General features: G+C 41.4%; 1 protein-coding gene across 9 annotated transcripts in view; it reads right to left on the bottom strand.

Moving 5' to 3' along the window:
- The window catches only part of PKHD1 (PKHD1, fibrocystin/polyductin), a 261116-nt gene that overhangs the window by 94417 nt on the left and 149163 nt on the right, over positions 1 to 17536 (bottom strand). For all 9 annotated transcript variants that reach the window (XR_003530915.1, XM_027663423.1, XM_027663422.1 and 6 more), the window contains 4 exons: positions 15943 to 16120; positions 15125 to 15320; positions 6658 to 6723; positions 5238 to 5357 (listed from right to left, as the gene is read on the bottom strand). Coding sequence is in view for 8 of the 9 variants with exons in the window: in XM_027663423.1 (XP_027519224.1) it covers positions 5238 to 5357; positions 6658 to 6723; positions 15125 to 15320; positions 15943 to 16120 (560 nt within the window). In the remaining variant the exon portion in view is untranslated. The remainder of the gene's footprint in view (positions 1 to 5237; positions 5358 to 6657; positions 6724 to 15124; positions 15321 to 15942; positions 16121 to 17536) is intronic.

The following is a 17536-nucleotide window of genomic DNA, read 5'->3' as shown; positions in this document are numbered from 1 at the left end:
GTGCAGACATACAATGCTGAGAAGTCACTAATGACTCCAGCAATGACACGAAATGCCTTTGATCAACAGCATTGCTGTATAAAACACCATAGCACACCATTGAATGGAAATCAGGCACAACAGAGAGCTATTATATGAGATACAGTACTCCAGCATTCATCTCTTCAAACAGAAAACTTCAAAGAAAATCAAAATCAGAAAATGAAGAACAGAGTGAATTCCACCACTGGAGGAAAAAAAAAAAAAAGAAAAAAGAATAATAAAAAAAAAGGAGATAGAAATTGCCGGAGGCTACATGATATCATATCAATAGCCTTCAAAACAGCATTCCTTTGCTTGGAATTATAACACATTCTCCTTCCACCCAGAGCACGCTGCATCAGGAGTGTGTCACACTGAAAACCATAAACCAAAGCCCTGAAAATCCGAGAGCTCTGGGAAGCTAATGCCACTGCTGGCTGCTGGAAGGGCATGACTAAACTCCTGCAGCTTGTTTTTCAAGATGGTGTGACTGCTGAAGCCTGATGAATGTGAGAGGTCCTCATGGGATGGTTGCAGCTCTGGAGGATGAACCTCCAGAGACTAAGTCACGAGTTGTGGCAGCCTGAGCTGAGGATTTCCAGATCAGGTTGGAAGAGACTTGTATCTGCTGGGGAGCCAGACACTGAGTGGACTTGAACACACCAACACTAAAAACCACTTTAACGTGAGGGTTCCACCCCTGCTGCAAGTGAAATTCATCTTTGTACTAAGAGTCTATGAAATCCTGAAGTCTTACCAATGTTTTCAAAACAAGGTAAAAGAAAAAAAAAAAAGAATAGCTTTGTACACAATCCCAATTTCCAAGCTCTCCAAATCACATTCTCTATGTGTCAAGCAGACACCAAACGATGGCACAAAAACCTGGTTTCTAATATGTATATTTTGCTAATAGAGGTATTTTCAACCTTTTTAAACTTATAGAATCATAGAATATGCTGAGTTGGGTGGGATCCACCAGAGTCCAGCCCATGAGGCAGCCCTAAAGATGTCATTTTGCTTATTTTGTTAAATAAGCAAATTAAAGCTTTCATTAGCTAAATTTAGGTAGTGCCCCAGTTCTTCAGTGAACTCTAGGAATCCACATTTATTCAGAGATTTTAACAATGTCAGACCAAAATATTCCCCTGCACTTCCTCATGCTAAAAACAAGCACTGAACATCTATTATTTGCTTTTATAACTCTAAAACTGTTCTTTGGGGGCTGAAAGGACTAACTCAGTAATGCACAGTGTACTAAAAGTAGGCTTGTGTCTTGGCTTTCAACCTGAAAATCATTATAGATGGCTTCCAGAAGAGAATTTTAAGTAACCAGAAGACAGTAAGGAGTAAAACACAACTGCATCTTTCCAGGAGAGAATCACAAAAACTTATTTGGGTGTGCAGGGTGACATAAAGTTTGGGTGATTTGTAGGGTGTTTATTCTCACAAGAGCAAACTCTCACTTTATTGTAGCCATTTAGAGTCAGTCTCATTTTAGAAGGTTGTGCACAAACCAGTGGAAATGGGAAGGGAAACATCCATAAAATGCTACAATTAAACATAAATTTAAAAATTGTTGATTTCATTTTAAATCTTGGGTCCAAAAACAGGGTTGACTTTCTTTAAACTGGAAGCTGAAACACTTGTGGCAGCAAAGCAAAGTGTGAGAAATGGACAAAAAATTCATCTTGCCTGACTGCATTTTAAATGCCTTTATTTGAGCAACAAATCCAGCACCCTTATCTCACCGGTGACGACCATGACTCTAATTTAAGGACCTGCACTCTGTTGACTCCAATGACAGTAAGTGCCTCAACATATCCTAACCAGCAAGAATGACGAGGGAAAGTAGCAATAAAATAGAGGGAGGATGATCAGAATAGGCAGGCACACAACAGAGCAGTAGCCTCTCAAAGTAGATGGTATGATAGATAACTTGTCTTTGTGTTCATGACCCACAAGGATCATCCAGTCCAGCTCCTGGCCCTGCACAGACACCCCAATAATCCCACTCTGTCCCTGAGAGCATTGTCCAAACACTCCTGGAGCTCTGGCAGCCTTGGGGCTGTGCCCACTGCCCTGGGGAGCCTGTTCACTGCCCAACCACCCTCTGGGTGAAGATCCTCTTCTTAATATCCAAGCCAAACTCCACCAACACACCTTCATGCCTATTGCTGAGAGGGAGAAGATTTACAGTGTGGCTCTCCATGTGTCCTAGCATGCAGTGCATTTTCAGTTACCACTTATCTCTTTCTTTTTAATCCATTATGCATTTTGTTGTGGGGGTTTTTTGACCAGTAAAGCCCCTCTGAAGAGCAGGGACAGTTTTATTGTACACTCTGAAGTACCCTGCACTGAGGAGGTGGTTTAGAACTGGGAACTCCAAGGGTCTCATCCTGCTGCTCAGGCATTCTGGTTTTGGGCAGATATTGTTGTCCTGGCCCCTCAGTTCCATCCCTTCCCATGGTAAAACACAGATTATATTTAATAGTCCAATCTTTACCCTGCTGCCTTTTAACCAGTAGCCACCAATATGTTAGGGAGAATCCCTGTACCTCACCCAGCAGCACAGACATGCCCCAGTTAAACTGACCAAACCAACACTGCTCTAAATTCATGGGACATTACTTTTGACCCCAAAAGCTGTAGGGTCATGCTGCACAGTGCCAGGCCAGAGCTAATGAGCTTTGTCTCTCAGGAGAGCTAATTAGTTCTGGTGCACCACCGTGCTGATGCAGCAGTTTTGTCTCCAGTCCCAGAACTAGATCAGTTGGGCTGGGCTGGGGGCAGAAATGAGCAATGCTCCAGGCATGGCTTAGTCATGAAGGGCCTTGTGGTACGTGACAAAGGCCATGGTCAGCATCACAGGGCAGCTAAAATAAGTATTTTATTGAAAGGGTTATAGAATGATGAAATTGTTTAGGTTGGAAAAGACCTCTAAGATCACTGAGTCCAATTGTTAACCCAGAACAGCCAAACCCACAACTGACCCATATCCTCAAGTGCCACATCTACATGCCTTTTAAATCTCTCCAGTGATGGTGACTCCACCACTGCTCTGGGCAGCTGTGCCAAGACTGGATAACTTTTTCAGTGAAGAAATTGTTCCTAATCAAAACCTCCCCTGGTGCAACTTGAGGCTGTTTCCTCTTGTCCTATCACTCACTCCTTTGGAGAAGAGACAGCCCCCTACCTGTCTCCACTCTTCTGCCAAGGAGTTGCAGAGAGCAAGAAGGTCCCCCCTGAGCCTCCTTTTCTCCAGGCTGAGCCCCTTCCAGCTCTCTCAGCCACTTCTTGTGGTCCAGACCCTTTCCCAGCTCTGTTGCCCTTCTCTGGACATGCTCCTATGCCTCAGCTTTGCAGGAAACACAGAGGAGTTTTATTCATAGGTGAGTTTGCATTGCACCAAAGGACCATCACAACCTCAGCATCCAGCTTCCTCTCTCCTGATCTGATTTAAACAGCAGAACTCCAAACTCTTGGCCAAACCTATTTATTTATTCAATTTTTATTCCCTGCTTCTGTGTAAATTGTGATTTACCATTGTATCTCTTCATATCTGCACCCGACACATGATTTTGAAGACTGAAATGTTCCTGGGCTTTTGACGATCATGGGCTGATATTGGTGAGCTGGATATAATGTGATACACAAGAAGTTGAGACAGATATTCTGGTGTAGCCTCTGGCCTTGTTCTTGGAGAGTAGGAAAGACAAAATATGCCAACACATGTGTGCAAAATCCAACCATGGTAAGAGGATCCAAAAGAGAGCAAAGCATATGTGAAATGTCCTACTCTTTAATGCTTCATAAGGGGTCAAATATAACAGAGGTAAGAATGGAGTAGGAACTGAGCTGTCTCACAGCTTAGCCAGGATGATCCTGGAGTGCTTCAAACAGCAAGAGGTATCATCCTATAAACAAATGACTTGAGCCCCGGAGCTCTACATAATACCATCATTGAACTAGTACCTAATCACACTTATGTATTATAACCAGTGAGATGGTAGAACTGGAAAAAGTCACACATTGTGCTTTTTTTCCCTTTTTTACAGGAAAAATGGATTTTATCAGAAAATATAAATTATCTACTCTTCAGTTCAATGTGACTTCACCCCAGAAGTGAAGAAAAGCATTTTTTAAAAACATACACAGGGGTTTTGGTGGTATTTTTTCATATTAACCAGAAAATCAAAGATTAAACTAAGTATTCATTGAAGGTTGATCATAATTCTTAAGGTAACCCATATATATATATATATTATTTTTAATGACATAGATCAGAGAAGCCCTAACCATGAATGAGGTTCCACACAAAAATACCAAACCAAACACTGCCTTCCACAAAGGCCACGAGCCAAGAAAAGGTGAAGAGGAACAGACATGGGGCAGTGTTATCCCCATTTCCAGAAGTGGAGCTGTGGTAGGTAGAGTGACTTACCTGGTTTCAAACAAATGAAGAGGAGTCAGTACCAGGTCCTAGAACATGTCAGGTACCAACCACACAATATTCATAGGATCATATAATCATTATGTCTGGAAGAGACCTCAGGACCTCATCTAGTCCAACTTCCTCATTAGAGCAGGGTCAGGTCTTATATAAAATTGTTATCACAAGCTTTTTACTCCAGATATCATTGCAAATTGCCTAATGCATTCACCAGAATTCAGTTTTCCTGCAGTAATGTTGTAAGCTGAGCTGGGATTTACATGTGACTCAAGTTAAAATACAGACATGACCTAAAACATCTTGGAGGCATACATAGCAAATGGTTTGAGAGATTATCACTGATATTGGGAATTACAACAGGAAAATAAACTGGAAGGTGGTACCATTGTGGAATTGTAAAATATGACCCCTGCACAAAACACAGAGAGGTGGGTCAAGAGTTAAGCTCCTTGTGACCTGTGGTTCTGGGCCTTGCAAATTCTCTGCTCCTCAAATAAGGTTCATGAACATAGTTCAGCTTGAATGACTCTGTGTGTGTGTGTGTTTGTGTGTATGTAAATGGAAAAGAAGTATTATTCTCTTCCAAAACTTACATTTTTGTTCTGTAGTCAAGATTTCAATGTGACAAGGAACAAGTGTGGTGTCCTGCACACACTTGAATGCCCAATAGTGCCAAGGAGCCCATGTTGCAACACAAGTATACTTCCTAATGTAGACAGAGCCCAGTCCTTCTACAGGAATTAAACACCTTTCCTTCCTTACGTACTAGGCAGGATGATGACATCTTCCCCAGGGCCTGGAATGCTGCAGTTGGATCCACCCCAGCCTTTTCCCACGTCATGCCATGTCTCTGGGTGTGACCACTTCAAGACAGCACCAGAAGGATCTACAAAACAGGAAACACAGAGTTATAATATTCAGTAGCTGGAAGAATTACCATTTCTTTGATAGTCAAGCATCTGTGACATTATCATCCTCCTGTCACTGATGAAGCAACACTAACTGCTCTTTGTTTTGTTCTGAGCTTAAGGAAAGATGCTCGATTGAATTCCCAGGGCATGGGAATTTCCACAAGTTCCCAAAGTATGAAAGATTTTTTAAAATCAGTGATCAACTCTTACAAGCTTGTTAGCACTCAGAAAAGCAGGAGTCTTCCCATTCCAAGGGGTGACTAAGAGCTGCCTTGGAAAACAACCTTGACCAAGACACATGGCAACTCATTCCCCAAAGATTTCTTTTTCAGTTAAATCCAAAAGGAAAATCCTGAGCCTTAGGAAAATATTGGAATAAATTAAGTCTACAAAATGCAAGGTGCTTGACTTGCACTTCTGTTTTAGAGAGCTAACAATCCAGGCTTCATAAATTAATTGCCCCTAAGTTTGTTCTGCCACCAAGAGACAAAGGAAAGCCTTTAAGGGAAAATCTTGCACACTAAGCTTAGCAAATCCTAAAGTAATGCAGGCAGGGCCTCCCTCTGGAGGCCTCTACAAGCACCTAATTCTGTCCTACCACTTTAAAGGGAATTTGGGAATTTTTTTCATTGAAGAAGGCTTAATTGGGTATTGAAAACACAGGAGCAAGTTCATGCCTAAGTGTTGGGGGCTAGACCCAGCTCAGTAACATTGTGGAGTAGAAAAAACATCCATTGCCAACACAGGGAAATGCAGAGAAATTAAATTGTTATGGAGTTCCTTAAGGCTGGGTCTGTTTTTCCATCCCTTGTTTTTTCTGGGGGAAATACTCTCCAAAAATATCTCTAAATTCACTTAAAAGACTATTGCTGTTAATACATAACAAGGCAGCTATGCAATTAATACCAAAATTTGGAGGTTTCCCTTGCCTCTGGTGTATTTTTCTGTCTGATTCAACATGAAACTCTGCAGTAATGTCAGACCATGAAGCACTAAAATAGTCTGTAGTCTTACATTTTCCATGACCTTTCTGATCTGCCATGGTACTTCTTAGTAAAAGTTTATAGTCTTTTATACTGTGGAATCACACATTTATCTTGAGCAATGGTAGATATGGCTCAATGAAATGCTTAAATGAATACCAAGAATCTCTCTTGGGTTGATAGATGTGCAAAATATTGAAGTAAAAACCAGCAATTTATTCCTGAAAAAGCCATAAAAAAAGAAATGGTGTGAGTCCCACACCAAGCCTTTCTGACACAGACTGTCACCCACCTGGGGTAGGTAAAGCCACTCTTTGCTTCTCTTTCAGTGTGACCTGAATTAAGTCAGCTCCTGTGACTGAACACAGAGAATTTTAGGGAGTTACAAATGAACAGACACAAAAAAATCATACTAAATAAATTGCTACACATGAATTCCTGACATCATTATCCATTTCTTACAGAAACATTTTTTTAAGAGCTACTACACATGTTTTCTAAGCATTTTTTGTCCTTTTTTTGTGCTTTGAGAAAACATTAAACAAACACATTTTAATTTACAGATATGGAGGGTCTCAAGACAACTCATTAGAAATAGCTAAAAGAAAACATTCAACAATCAGAAATTCTAGGCTGGAACTGGAATCTCATTTATCCCACTATAAATCCACAGCAGTTCCACCAACACAGGCAATATCACACCACTGAATGCATAATGTATTAACTGGCTCAAGAAGCGAATTACAGCTTTTGTTTTGTAGTCAGGTTTTGATTTTTTTTTGCCCCCAAAATCTGGTATCTGAAAGAGATGCTTTAATTAGTCAGACTTTATAGACTGGAGACAGGGACCCTGTGTTCTCTGCCATGAAAAGGGGTCAGAAGCAATTATCACAGTTGTAACCTTTGTGCCCGAGTATTGTCAGCAGGAGAAGGGCCAGGACAATGCAAATCAAAGAGGAGCAGGAGAAAGCTTCTTCAGACCCAGCTCAAATCCTACCTCCTCTTCATCTCCAGTGGCATACAAAGGCACTTCCTTTCAGTCACCAGACTGGAACAACCATAGGTTAAAATAGAAACACCCTGACAAACAAATAAATCTCCTGTCCTCTGCCCAACCCCTTATGGTGACCCTAAAATGTTGTTGGAAGATTTTTTGGTGGGATGTAGAAGAATTGTATCAATGAAGCCATTGTCAGAACTTCCCTCCGTTCTAGAGCAAGCCAGGAACTTTCCTGTGTGTGTATCAACCCACCGGGGGGATTTCATGCCATATTGTAATTTACTTATTTTATCTTTAAACAAGTCTCCGCACTTTTAAATTGTGAAACCCGTCCTTCCCTACCTCCCTCCTTTTCTCCCAGTGCAACTGAGCAAATTTAAAATAACTGAGGTTCATTAATTTTAAGTGTTCAATAAATTAGTATGAATAATCAAAAAACTTGATTCTTTCTGATAATTACTATTTGATGTCAGTTGAAAGCACTCGATTGAGTTAACAGCATATGCTCCTATGCCAAATGAGGCTTCCATAATTAAACAGAAACTGATTCCACAAGGTTTTTCTCATGTCTGATTAATTAGTAATCAGGTGCCTCAGCCCTGTTCTTCAGTGACACCTTCTCTCCCAATGGTAGCTGAGATCTGATCCATACATCAGTCAAGCCAATCTGCCCCAAATCATCACACAGAGCTCACAATGAACAGTATCATGTCCATCATGTCTTGTGTGGCCACAAGGTGAACCTTTGAGGAGAAAGAACGACATGAAAACTAATTTGAAGTCTTTGGCACAGCTCATGTGGCTTTCAGACAATACATCTCTGTGCACTTTTATGGTTACCTGAGTCAAAGCTGGTACATCAGCCTTTGGGAAAGGGAGAGAATCAAGACCTGACATTGTCCTTTTTTGGCTAAATATATTTTCTCAGGTTTGTTGGGGTTTTTTTCTTACTTTTGCAGGCATTAGAGTGAAATCATCTAATTAAGGATATTTGTATTGTTCAGATAAAAGCTGTTCTAACTAAATCCTGAGGAGACATAAACTATGATCAATATGGTATATAGACCTTGTAAAGATGTTCAACCCCCTTTCAATTATAGTGAAGAAAAGAATCATTAAGACTCAACTCAGTCCTATCCAGAGTCAGGGTAACAGCAAAAATTTCTCATATTGGAAGTGTCATCCCACCACAGAGCATAAAAGTTCAAACCATTGTGAGTCATTTATACTCTCCATGAGCGCAGGAATTGGGGCCAGAATATTCCACAGAATTCTTCATAGCCTTGTAACTTGCAACAATTATTTATATCAATGAGGTGCAAAGTGCAATGGTTGTAAATCAGTCATGTTTTGTTGCCATTTCCCACAAATACTCCTAAAAACTGACCAGAAAAGATAAAGGCCTTGGGATTAATCAAGACTACAGTGGTATAGTCCTTCTGCTTGTTTTGTTTTGCTCCTGAGTCCGTTATCACTGGGTTTTACAGGACAGGAAGAGATACAGGCAATACAGATGAAGGACATCATTAGTAAACATTGAATTAAGGTGACTCTTCTCAAAATGCAGTTATAAGGCTCCAGGGTTTAGTTGTATAAAACCTTTATAAGGCTCATCAATTTTCTGCCTTATTACAGCTCCTCCTGGATGTTTGGGCTGTGAATCATAAATATAGGCCTTCTGGATGATAGTCCTGGTAACTTTCTCCTGGTTCAGGGCTCCTTGAGTGAACATGAAGGAGGAGCAACTCAGTCTTTTATCAGCTTTGCAGTGACTCGGAATTTTGCCTGTGGATATTAGGAAGGGCTGAAACGAGGATAAATGGCTCCAATAGCCTGACTTACAAATAACAAGCAGCTCCATGCTATTTAACATCAATTGGGCTAACATCCATCACTGGGAAATCAAAACTTTTTAGACAGCACAATCAACCACACAGTGAGACACACCTCTAGAAACTAGAGAACCAGGGAGACAGTGTTTTGTCATCCTCTGTGAGGATCTGCCACAGGAGATACCCAGAAATATGGTATAATGGGGACACGGAAGTGAGATGTTAAAAAATGATATATATACATATATATGTATGTATGTATGTATATATATGTATGTATATATATAAACACACATATACACTTGGGCTAATGGACACAGATTCTTACTTATAGCAGATTAATATTTGCAGAGGCAGAGGTGAAGGCGTGAAATTCCTCCTGCAGACATCACATAGTCAAGAAAGCATCCCTGACAGGGTTATAAGGGCATTTCATCATCTTATTTCTGTAACTGCTACATTCTCTGGTCTCTCTGCTTCCATGCCAGAAGGGCAGGAGCTCACCCACCAGGAGAAGGTTGTTTTTTCTCTGTGTGTCTATTGCAAAAATTGAGCAACTGAGGGTGTTTAGCCTGGAGGAAAGGGATCCCAGGGGACACCATATTGCTTCTACAACTACCTGGAAGGAGGTTGTAGTCAGGTGGGAGTTGACCTCTTCTCCCAAGCAACTTGCAACAAGACAAGAGGAAATGACCTCAAGCTACACCAGGGGAGGTTCAGGTTGAACATCAGGAAGAATTCCTTCACTGTAAGGCTGATCAAGCATTGGAAAGAGCTGCCCAAGAGGTGGTGGGGTCCCCATCCCTGGAGGTGTTTAAGGAAAGACGTGGCACTCAGTGCTCTGGTCTGGTTGACAAGGTGGGAATCAGTCAAAGATTGGACTCAATGATCTTGGAGGTCTTTTCCAACCTAAATGATTCTGTGATTACAAAGGGTATGTCTTTGCCAAGAACTGACATTTCATTCCATGAAGGCCACTGAGCAGCCCACATCTGGTCAACTGGCCCTTGAAACAACTGATATGGGGTGAGTTTTATCTGGTTGGAAGAAAAGACCCATCCCTGCACAATCAGTCCTCTGTAAAGAATTAACTCCATTCTTTAGATCTTTAACCTTGGATTCTCCTTTACCCCCAAGAAATAAGGCTGCAGAAAATATCTGTGTTTATTTATTTTTTGTATTTTAAAATTAAAAACAAACATTCTTAAGGGCCTTCTTTTCCTCCTATACAGAGCAATTACAGAAACCCACAGAGTCTAATGCAAGTGAGATCATTCTTTAGGAATCTAGAACAGACAATAAGTATAATCAAATTATTTTTTAAGAACTATGGGAACTGTAAACCTGCTTCTGACACAGCAGTAATATGACGTGTAGCCTCAGGCCCTCTTAACAATTCACACATGAGTTACTTGAACAGTCAACAGGATGACCCATCTCCATAAAAGTTGTGTCTACCGAAAAATGTACTTGGGGTAAATAAAAAGTTTGATATTCCTTTCAGTGATGTTTTCAATAATGTTTGTGTCCAGCCCTTCATTTTAGAAAAATTAGAAAAAGCCAAGAGAAATCTGGACGTGCAGGAAGCCAACTCTTTGTTTCATTCCAAAAGAAAATGGTTCAATCATTTCAAAAGTGAACAAGAGAGAATCAACATCCCTCTGGTTTTTAGCCAGTTCCAGTATTGCCCAGAGACCTTAACCAAGGAGCAGGACCACACTGTGGCACCATATGCTGAAATTTGTAAGAGACTTAACAAAGTTCATAATGTTATTATTGCAATTTACACAGGATATTTCTCCTAAAACTATCCCAAATGTCCCTGTGTGATGTTTCTTTTCACCATTCTTGTTACAATAAGTAGTCTTTTTTTGATGCAGCATGGTCACATCATGTTTCACGCTCCTCAAACATAGTTGAGCCATAACCCATCAGTGTTTTGGAGAGTCACACACAATTTCAGGGCCCACCAGTGACCTTTGAGGAAGGTTTCTTAAGGCAATGGGTGCCTCAGAGAAAATCAGAGTGATGCTATGAAGGCTGACCCATGTCAAAGCAAAGTTGATGATGTAGAAATGACTGGCACGGGATCCCTCAAGCTTCCTTGTCTCCCCTTCATCCAGCATCCAGCACGGACATGGGGTTATGTGTCCTTCAGTAACAAACCCTTTAAAATGGTCTGAAAAGACGATTTTCGAAGGGACTTATGGGCTGGTTAATAGTTTCATGTGCGTAGGTAGCAGTGACTCCTTTGTTAATAGGATCATTACACACATAACAGAAACATTCTCCATTACTATTATTTCTCCCCATTCAGCACCCTCTGCATTCTCCCGTGCCCAAGCCTAATTTGCAAAACTCCGAGCATCAGTGCAACTTAACTCCTTTAATCCCCTCCATACGGTCTATTTTCTTGCCTTTTGTGTTAGACAGACCTTTTCGCCTCCCCCAAAGATAAACAAACACTTGCATGACGCCAGGCAATTTCGGATGGAAAAGGGCATGGAGAAAACCCGAGCCCAAAGGAGAACTGCTGGCAAAGGTGGCTTCATTCAGCTGCCCACTTCGTTTGAATAACAATATCTTCTCAGTCACGGGGTTTTCCCTCCTCTTCTCCCCCCTTTTCTCCTCATGCAGACCTGAGTAAAAGGCTGTGTGAATTCAGGAGCCTGCTTGTGAATGAGCCGGCATCTGATCCGTATTTACCGACGTTAATTTTGGATGTAATGCACCCCTGCCACTTCCCCACAGTTTGCCCTAAAAGGCTTTCTGACAGGCACAAAAGCGGCGGGTCAAAAGTAAGTTGACCCCTGTCAGAATGTACAATTATTGCAAAGAGGTGGTAACACCAGCAGCTGTCGAAACCCCACCGGCACGGCGAGGAGCTTCCAAAAGTCGAGGGGATGACTAATAGGCTGGAGCGCTCCCCTCCGCCCTGCGAGAGCCCGCGACTTCGGGCAGGAAGAATTATGGCCCTCCCGAGCAGCTGCAATAATTGTCTTTCCATTGTCCCTCGGCCACCCCCTACAAGTGCCCATTGTGGGCGCGGAGTCAAGTGATTATATGCTTGGGCTGATGCTGTTTGCGCCCAGCTGCCCGACCGCTGACACACGAGCGCGGAGAGGGGGGACCCGCGTCTGCTAGACGGGACTCCGACATACCAGACCTTTTACATAAGTCAAACAGGAACAAATGACTCTTTATCAGCCCCTTCTCCCTTTGAAGTGGCGGCTGCTTATAGGCCCTTACAGCTTTTCCTCCTTAGCCCGAGCAAACATCCTCCTTTTGATATGCTACATGCTCATTATCTCTGCCCCATTTAATGATTTTTGATTGAAGGGTGGCAGCGCGGTTGCCAAGAGGGTAGTTAAAGAGGCTCCACGCAGGCAGGACAACAAGAAAGGCTTTCCTTGTGCAGCAGCCTAAATTTGGAGTTTCTTAACAGTGTGTTCTTGTTCTTAGCAGTAGATAAGGGCTGAGCGTGAAATTCTTAATTAAGCAGTAAATAGAGAGTGGGGTGTCAGCAGATGCAGCCTGTAGCCATGGAGACCAAGGTTGATGAAGGAGGGAGCTAAGACTCCGCGCCGGCCCGGGGCTCGGGCATGACTGACAGCTGAAGAATCCGACAAAGCTTGTAAACGGGATTAATTAGTTGGCTAATTATTTCATATAGCTAAATGTAAAGAAAATATTTAAAAACACCCCAAAAAAAAAAAAACCCACCAAAAAAAACAAACCAAAACCAAAACAGCTTACAGAGTTAGGCAGGAAGATGGTGTGAAGGTCAGACCTTCAAGTGTTGTCCTCTCTGGGTAGGTGGGCGGACTGGTGGGTTTTTTAAGGCCAGAAGGGACTATTGTGGCTTGACCTCCTACAGAGCGTGAATCTCTCCTCCTGAGGTTCCTAATAGCTTCTCTCAGAGCTGGAGCATATTCCTCTGAAAAGATGGCCAAGCATCATCTAAGGACCCTGAGTGATGGAAAGCCCACCACACGCCATGAGTCTGCTCTGCTGGCTAATTATCCTCACCCTCTCAGCCTGCACAGTGGAGGCTGGAAGGGAAATGAAATGGCACACCAGGGATGGGAATCCACTCACTTTGTTTCAGACTTTCACCCTACACCAACAGCATAGATATGAGGTACCCAACACTGAATTATTGATCTCACTCCTACAAAAGCCCTCACTGAAAATGTTCACAGCATGAATTATACGTATTAGGTGTTTCCATAAGTTTCCCCTCGTGTACTTTGGATGATTGTTTCTCTCTCTATTAAAATGAGAAACAACAAGCTCTTCAAATAATAAAAATCAAGAAGAAAGAAAGGAGAGAGAAGGACAAGAAAGTATCAGTGATGCAAGAGTGACATATCCCAGTCTTCCCAAGACTGTCATCTCCTCTATTTTCAACAGCTGAGGCCAAGATACAGATGTCATCTTCTGAGCTTTCCCAGGCTTCCCTGACAGTGCAATTCAGGATATACAAACTGAGAAGCAGTCAACTTTTATATTTGAAAGAATGAATTTACACAGTTAGTAAACTGAAATTATAAAACTTTTTTCTCCTTTCAGTAGATACTTGTTATGAACTTGGGCAAGGCTTAGACTCAACAGCTAAATTTATAGTATCTATACCTGTACTATATCTAAACAGGGCCAAGACACAGAACTAGGACCTGGACCCCAATAATCTACATGGTTATATTGCTGGCCAAGTTCCTGGCAGAGCTTCAGCCCAGATTCCCAGATGGTGCCCAGTGTGGTTTTGGAGTTAGCACAGGACAGGGATCTTTCCCAGTTTGAAGTCTGGATGTATCTAGCCTGCTTTGAGAGCTAAAATGTTCAGCTGCATGGACACAAGCTGTGCAGTGGCAGCTGGCTGTAGGACCAGAGGTGGATGCAGGATGTGTGATCCTCAGACTGAGGTTAAGGTGTGGGCTTCCCATTTCTCCAGAAAAGTACACAGGATGATTTTCATTGTTCCCAGACCATGCTCAGTAGATTGCCTGCCCTCATTCCAGCTCTGTTTTCTTCTCCATTGTCCCAGGGATTATTCTAGTTGCTCATTCCTAAAGAGATCCTACATGAGAAAGGCATTTACATGTCATCTCATTAGTGCAAATCAAGGGAAATTCTGATGGATTAGATGAGTGAAAAATTTTCTTACTGTAAAAATCATCATCTTTACTTTCCCTGTGTAACTGTCGTGAAGGATAAGCTCTGCTTCTCAAAGACACCAAAAATAATTTTGAGATTCTGGGTTCTACTATTACTAATAAAAGCAACAATCATTGCCTTGCTTTTGACATACAGAGCTTAGACCCTTATAATTATTTGCCTGAGAATGGAAATTGTGGAAAATGTCCAAAATTTAAAAGAATAAATGAAACTTGAATAAATATCAGTAAAATATCTGATTTTTTTTTTTTAAAAAATGACCACCACTCTTCATGATCTAGCATACAAAGTCAACATGTTCAAATGCAAAGATCTGGATGTCTTCAGAACTTTCCAGTCCTAGGAAAAATTCTCTCCCAGTAATTCTATTGCCTTCAGTGGGCTCATCTTATTTAGATTGCCCATGACTTATTGATACATGTGACATAGGACCAGCTGACATCAGAGGTCATTAGTGGAATTTAATGCTTTTACCTCTCAAAAAAACCCAATTCCAATACAACTGATATCACATCACCCACTATTTATGATACATTCCTTTTGTTTGCAGATCAGGCATCAGATTGATCAGTTAGGGATGGACCTGATGTGCATTTATCTATTTGATTAACACTTTGAAGGAAATCTCACTGATTGAAAGGCCATTGAAAGATGGCCTTTTGTATATCTGGAGTTTAAATTAAAAAAGCATTATCTCTGTGACCATTCTTGAATAAAAAGGGGCATTGCAATCCTTGTATTGCACTTACCCAAATAGGTCAGCTTCCTCAGTCTGCTGTCAAGGTACCAATCACAGCTCCTGTGTTGTCCATATGAAGGCAGGGATTGGAGTGGCTCTCCAGTCCTTGTCCCACAGGATACCACGACCTCAAGATGGGCAGGAAGATCCTGGTGCTCTACCAGCAAGTAATTCCCAGTCTTGAAGCTGCTAAATGTCACTGAATACTAGAGAAGAGGGAACCAAAATAAACACACCTGAGTCTGTGATTAAAGCTCCATGGAGTGCAGTATAAAGGGGTAAAGAGAATGGTGCTTCTCACAAGCAACATATTCTTCTGCAAAACATATGTTGAAAACAAGAAGAGCAACATAAAATTAAGCAGAAGATGATGGTAAATGCAGAAAAAATCAACTCCCCTGGTGCAGAGGAACAATGTCTTGTGAAAACCATACTTCAACATGTGTTAATGCAGTAAAAATCTCCATGATTCCTAAGCACCACACTGAACTTTCACCTAAGACATCTGAAATCATTAAGAGTTCAAGGTGAGGCAGGACAGGGCTTGGAGCAACCTGTCTAGTGGAAGGTGTCCCTGCCCATGGTAGGAGAGTTGGAACTAGGTGGTCTTTAAAGTCCCCTCCAATCCAACCCATTTATGATTCTGTGATCTTCCTGCTCCAATTTACTACTGAGAGCTTCAGATCATCTTATCTAAGCCTATAAATAGAGAGAGACTTTCTCAGTGCATTTAACAAATTTTTTCTTCTCTCTGCTCACCCCAAAATACGAAAGCATGATTATCTCTTCCAGATACAATTTTGAAATTATAAAACATTCTGGTGTTACCTGGAGCTGTTTGCTGACCAAAGGGTTGTCAAATGTCAATGTGTAGGTCTCTTTATCCAAAAGGAGGACCACCCAGCCATACAGGTTTGATAAAGTATCAGGGACATAATTGACTGTAGTTGTCTTATTCCTACTGTCAGTCACAGTTAAATTATAGGGAATATCTGGAGCCTCTTTTCTAAACAAAACAAAGAAATAAACCAACAAAAACCCAAAAATTACATTTACAATGAACACTGCCATTTTGCAGCCTTTACAGTTCTATTTTTATTTGAATTACAATAGTTATGTAGGATCTGTCTCAGAATGTGACTTCACTTGTGTAATTCTTTATAAATACCATAAGAAATAATCTCTGTTTCAAGTGTTGTAAAAAAAGAAAGAGAAAAGGAGAGACACAGGTTGGAGGAATAAAGGCAGAGAGGAGCAAAGCAGAGCAATGGCAACAGTCAGGGTAGAAACTCCTACACTGTCAGAGTATTTCCACATCCACCAGATTCATGGGCCTCAGGTTCAGCTTTTAGGATTTTCATGACATTTGACAGAGTTCTCTGGTTAGCCCCATCCCAGGCTGAATGGGGCTCTGAGCAACCTGGTCTAGTGGAAGGTGTCCCTGCCCACAGCAAGGGGGGTTGGGCTGGATGGTCTTTAAGGTCCCTTCCAACCCAAACCATGGCGTGATTCCTCACTCACATTCAAGTTTCACTGAGGCTGAAGGCGCAAAAATCTTGTGTAACTCAACAATCTGCTTTTTGCCTGCACTACGAAACTGGGGCTGCCACAGACTGCGAAAGTCATCACAGACTGGATGAGGTTATAGTGCAGCAGTTCTTCTGAGCATCTAAATGAGAACTCAACCCCTTTTTTATTAGGACTTTGCACAAATTTTGTCAAATCTAGTCAGAGAAAAATACCCTCACTGAACACATCAACAGTAGTAATGATATCAGAAGTGGCCATGAGCCCTTTTGATTTAAGGCCTCTGGAGACTCTTCTCAGTTTTGGCATTTGAGCTGACACTAAGCTTGAAAAATCTCCTCTCTTAAGCATACCTAAAATGCTATTTCTCATTATTTGGAGTATTACCCTACAACTACACATCTCATCCTATTTCCCAGCCTTCCAGACTGGATAGAGCTTATTTATCCAGGGCAGATATTGCTAAAACTCATGTCATCCTGCAATTTGCCTGTCTGTATTTGCAGTTTTTGGTTGGTCTTTTTTTCCCCCTTTAGTGTTCTGGAGACAATATAATATTACAATAAAAGTCATCTTACAGATATTTTTCTTTTTTTTTTAATGAGTTCTGAGATTATTTTTTAAAAAAATTTGTTATTCTAATGTCTCTCACTTTGGTAAAGGGCTTTCTGGTTACCCAGAAACATTCAGCTCAGAAGCAGCAATGGCAAAGAGAAGCATGAATCAGCAAAGAATCACTCAACCAGAAGATATTGGCAGACCAATGAAACTGGCTGGAAGGAGTTTATAAGGCTTAAACAGCTTTTGTACTACTAATAAACCTCCTCTTATAGGCATTAACTGGACCAGGATATTAGGCTGCTAATTAAGCAAGTAAACGACAACAAGCACATTA

Source organism: Corapipo altera, unplaced genomic scaffold, assembly GCF_003945725.1.
Source record: "Corapipo altera isolate COAL_440 unplaced genomic scaffold, ASM394572v1 116, whole genome shotgun sequence".
In the NCBI taxonomy this organism is placed as follows: Eukaryota; Metazoa; Chordata; class Aves; order Passeriformes; family Pipridae; genus Corapipo; species Corapipo altera.
The sequence above is the reverse complement of the archived record's forward strand: the minus strand, read 5'-3'. Positions and strand labels throughout refer to the sequence as shown.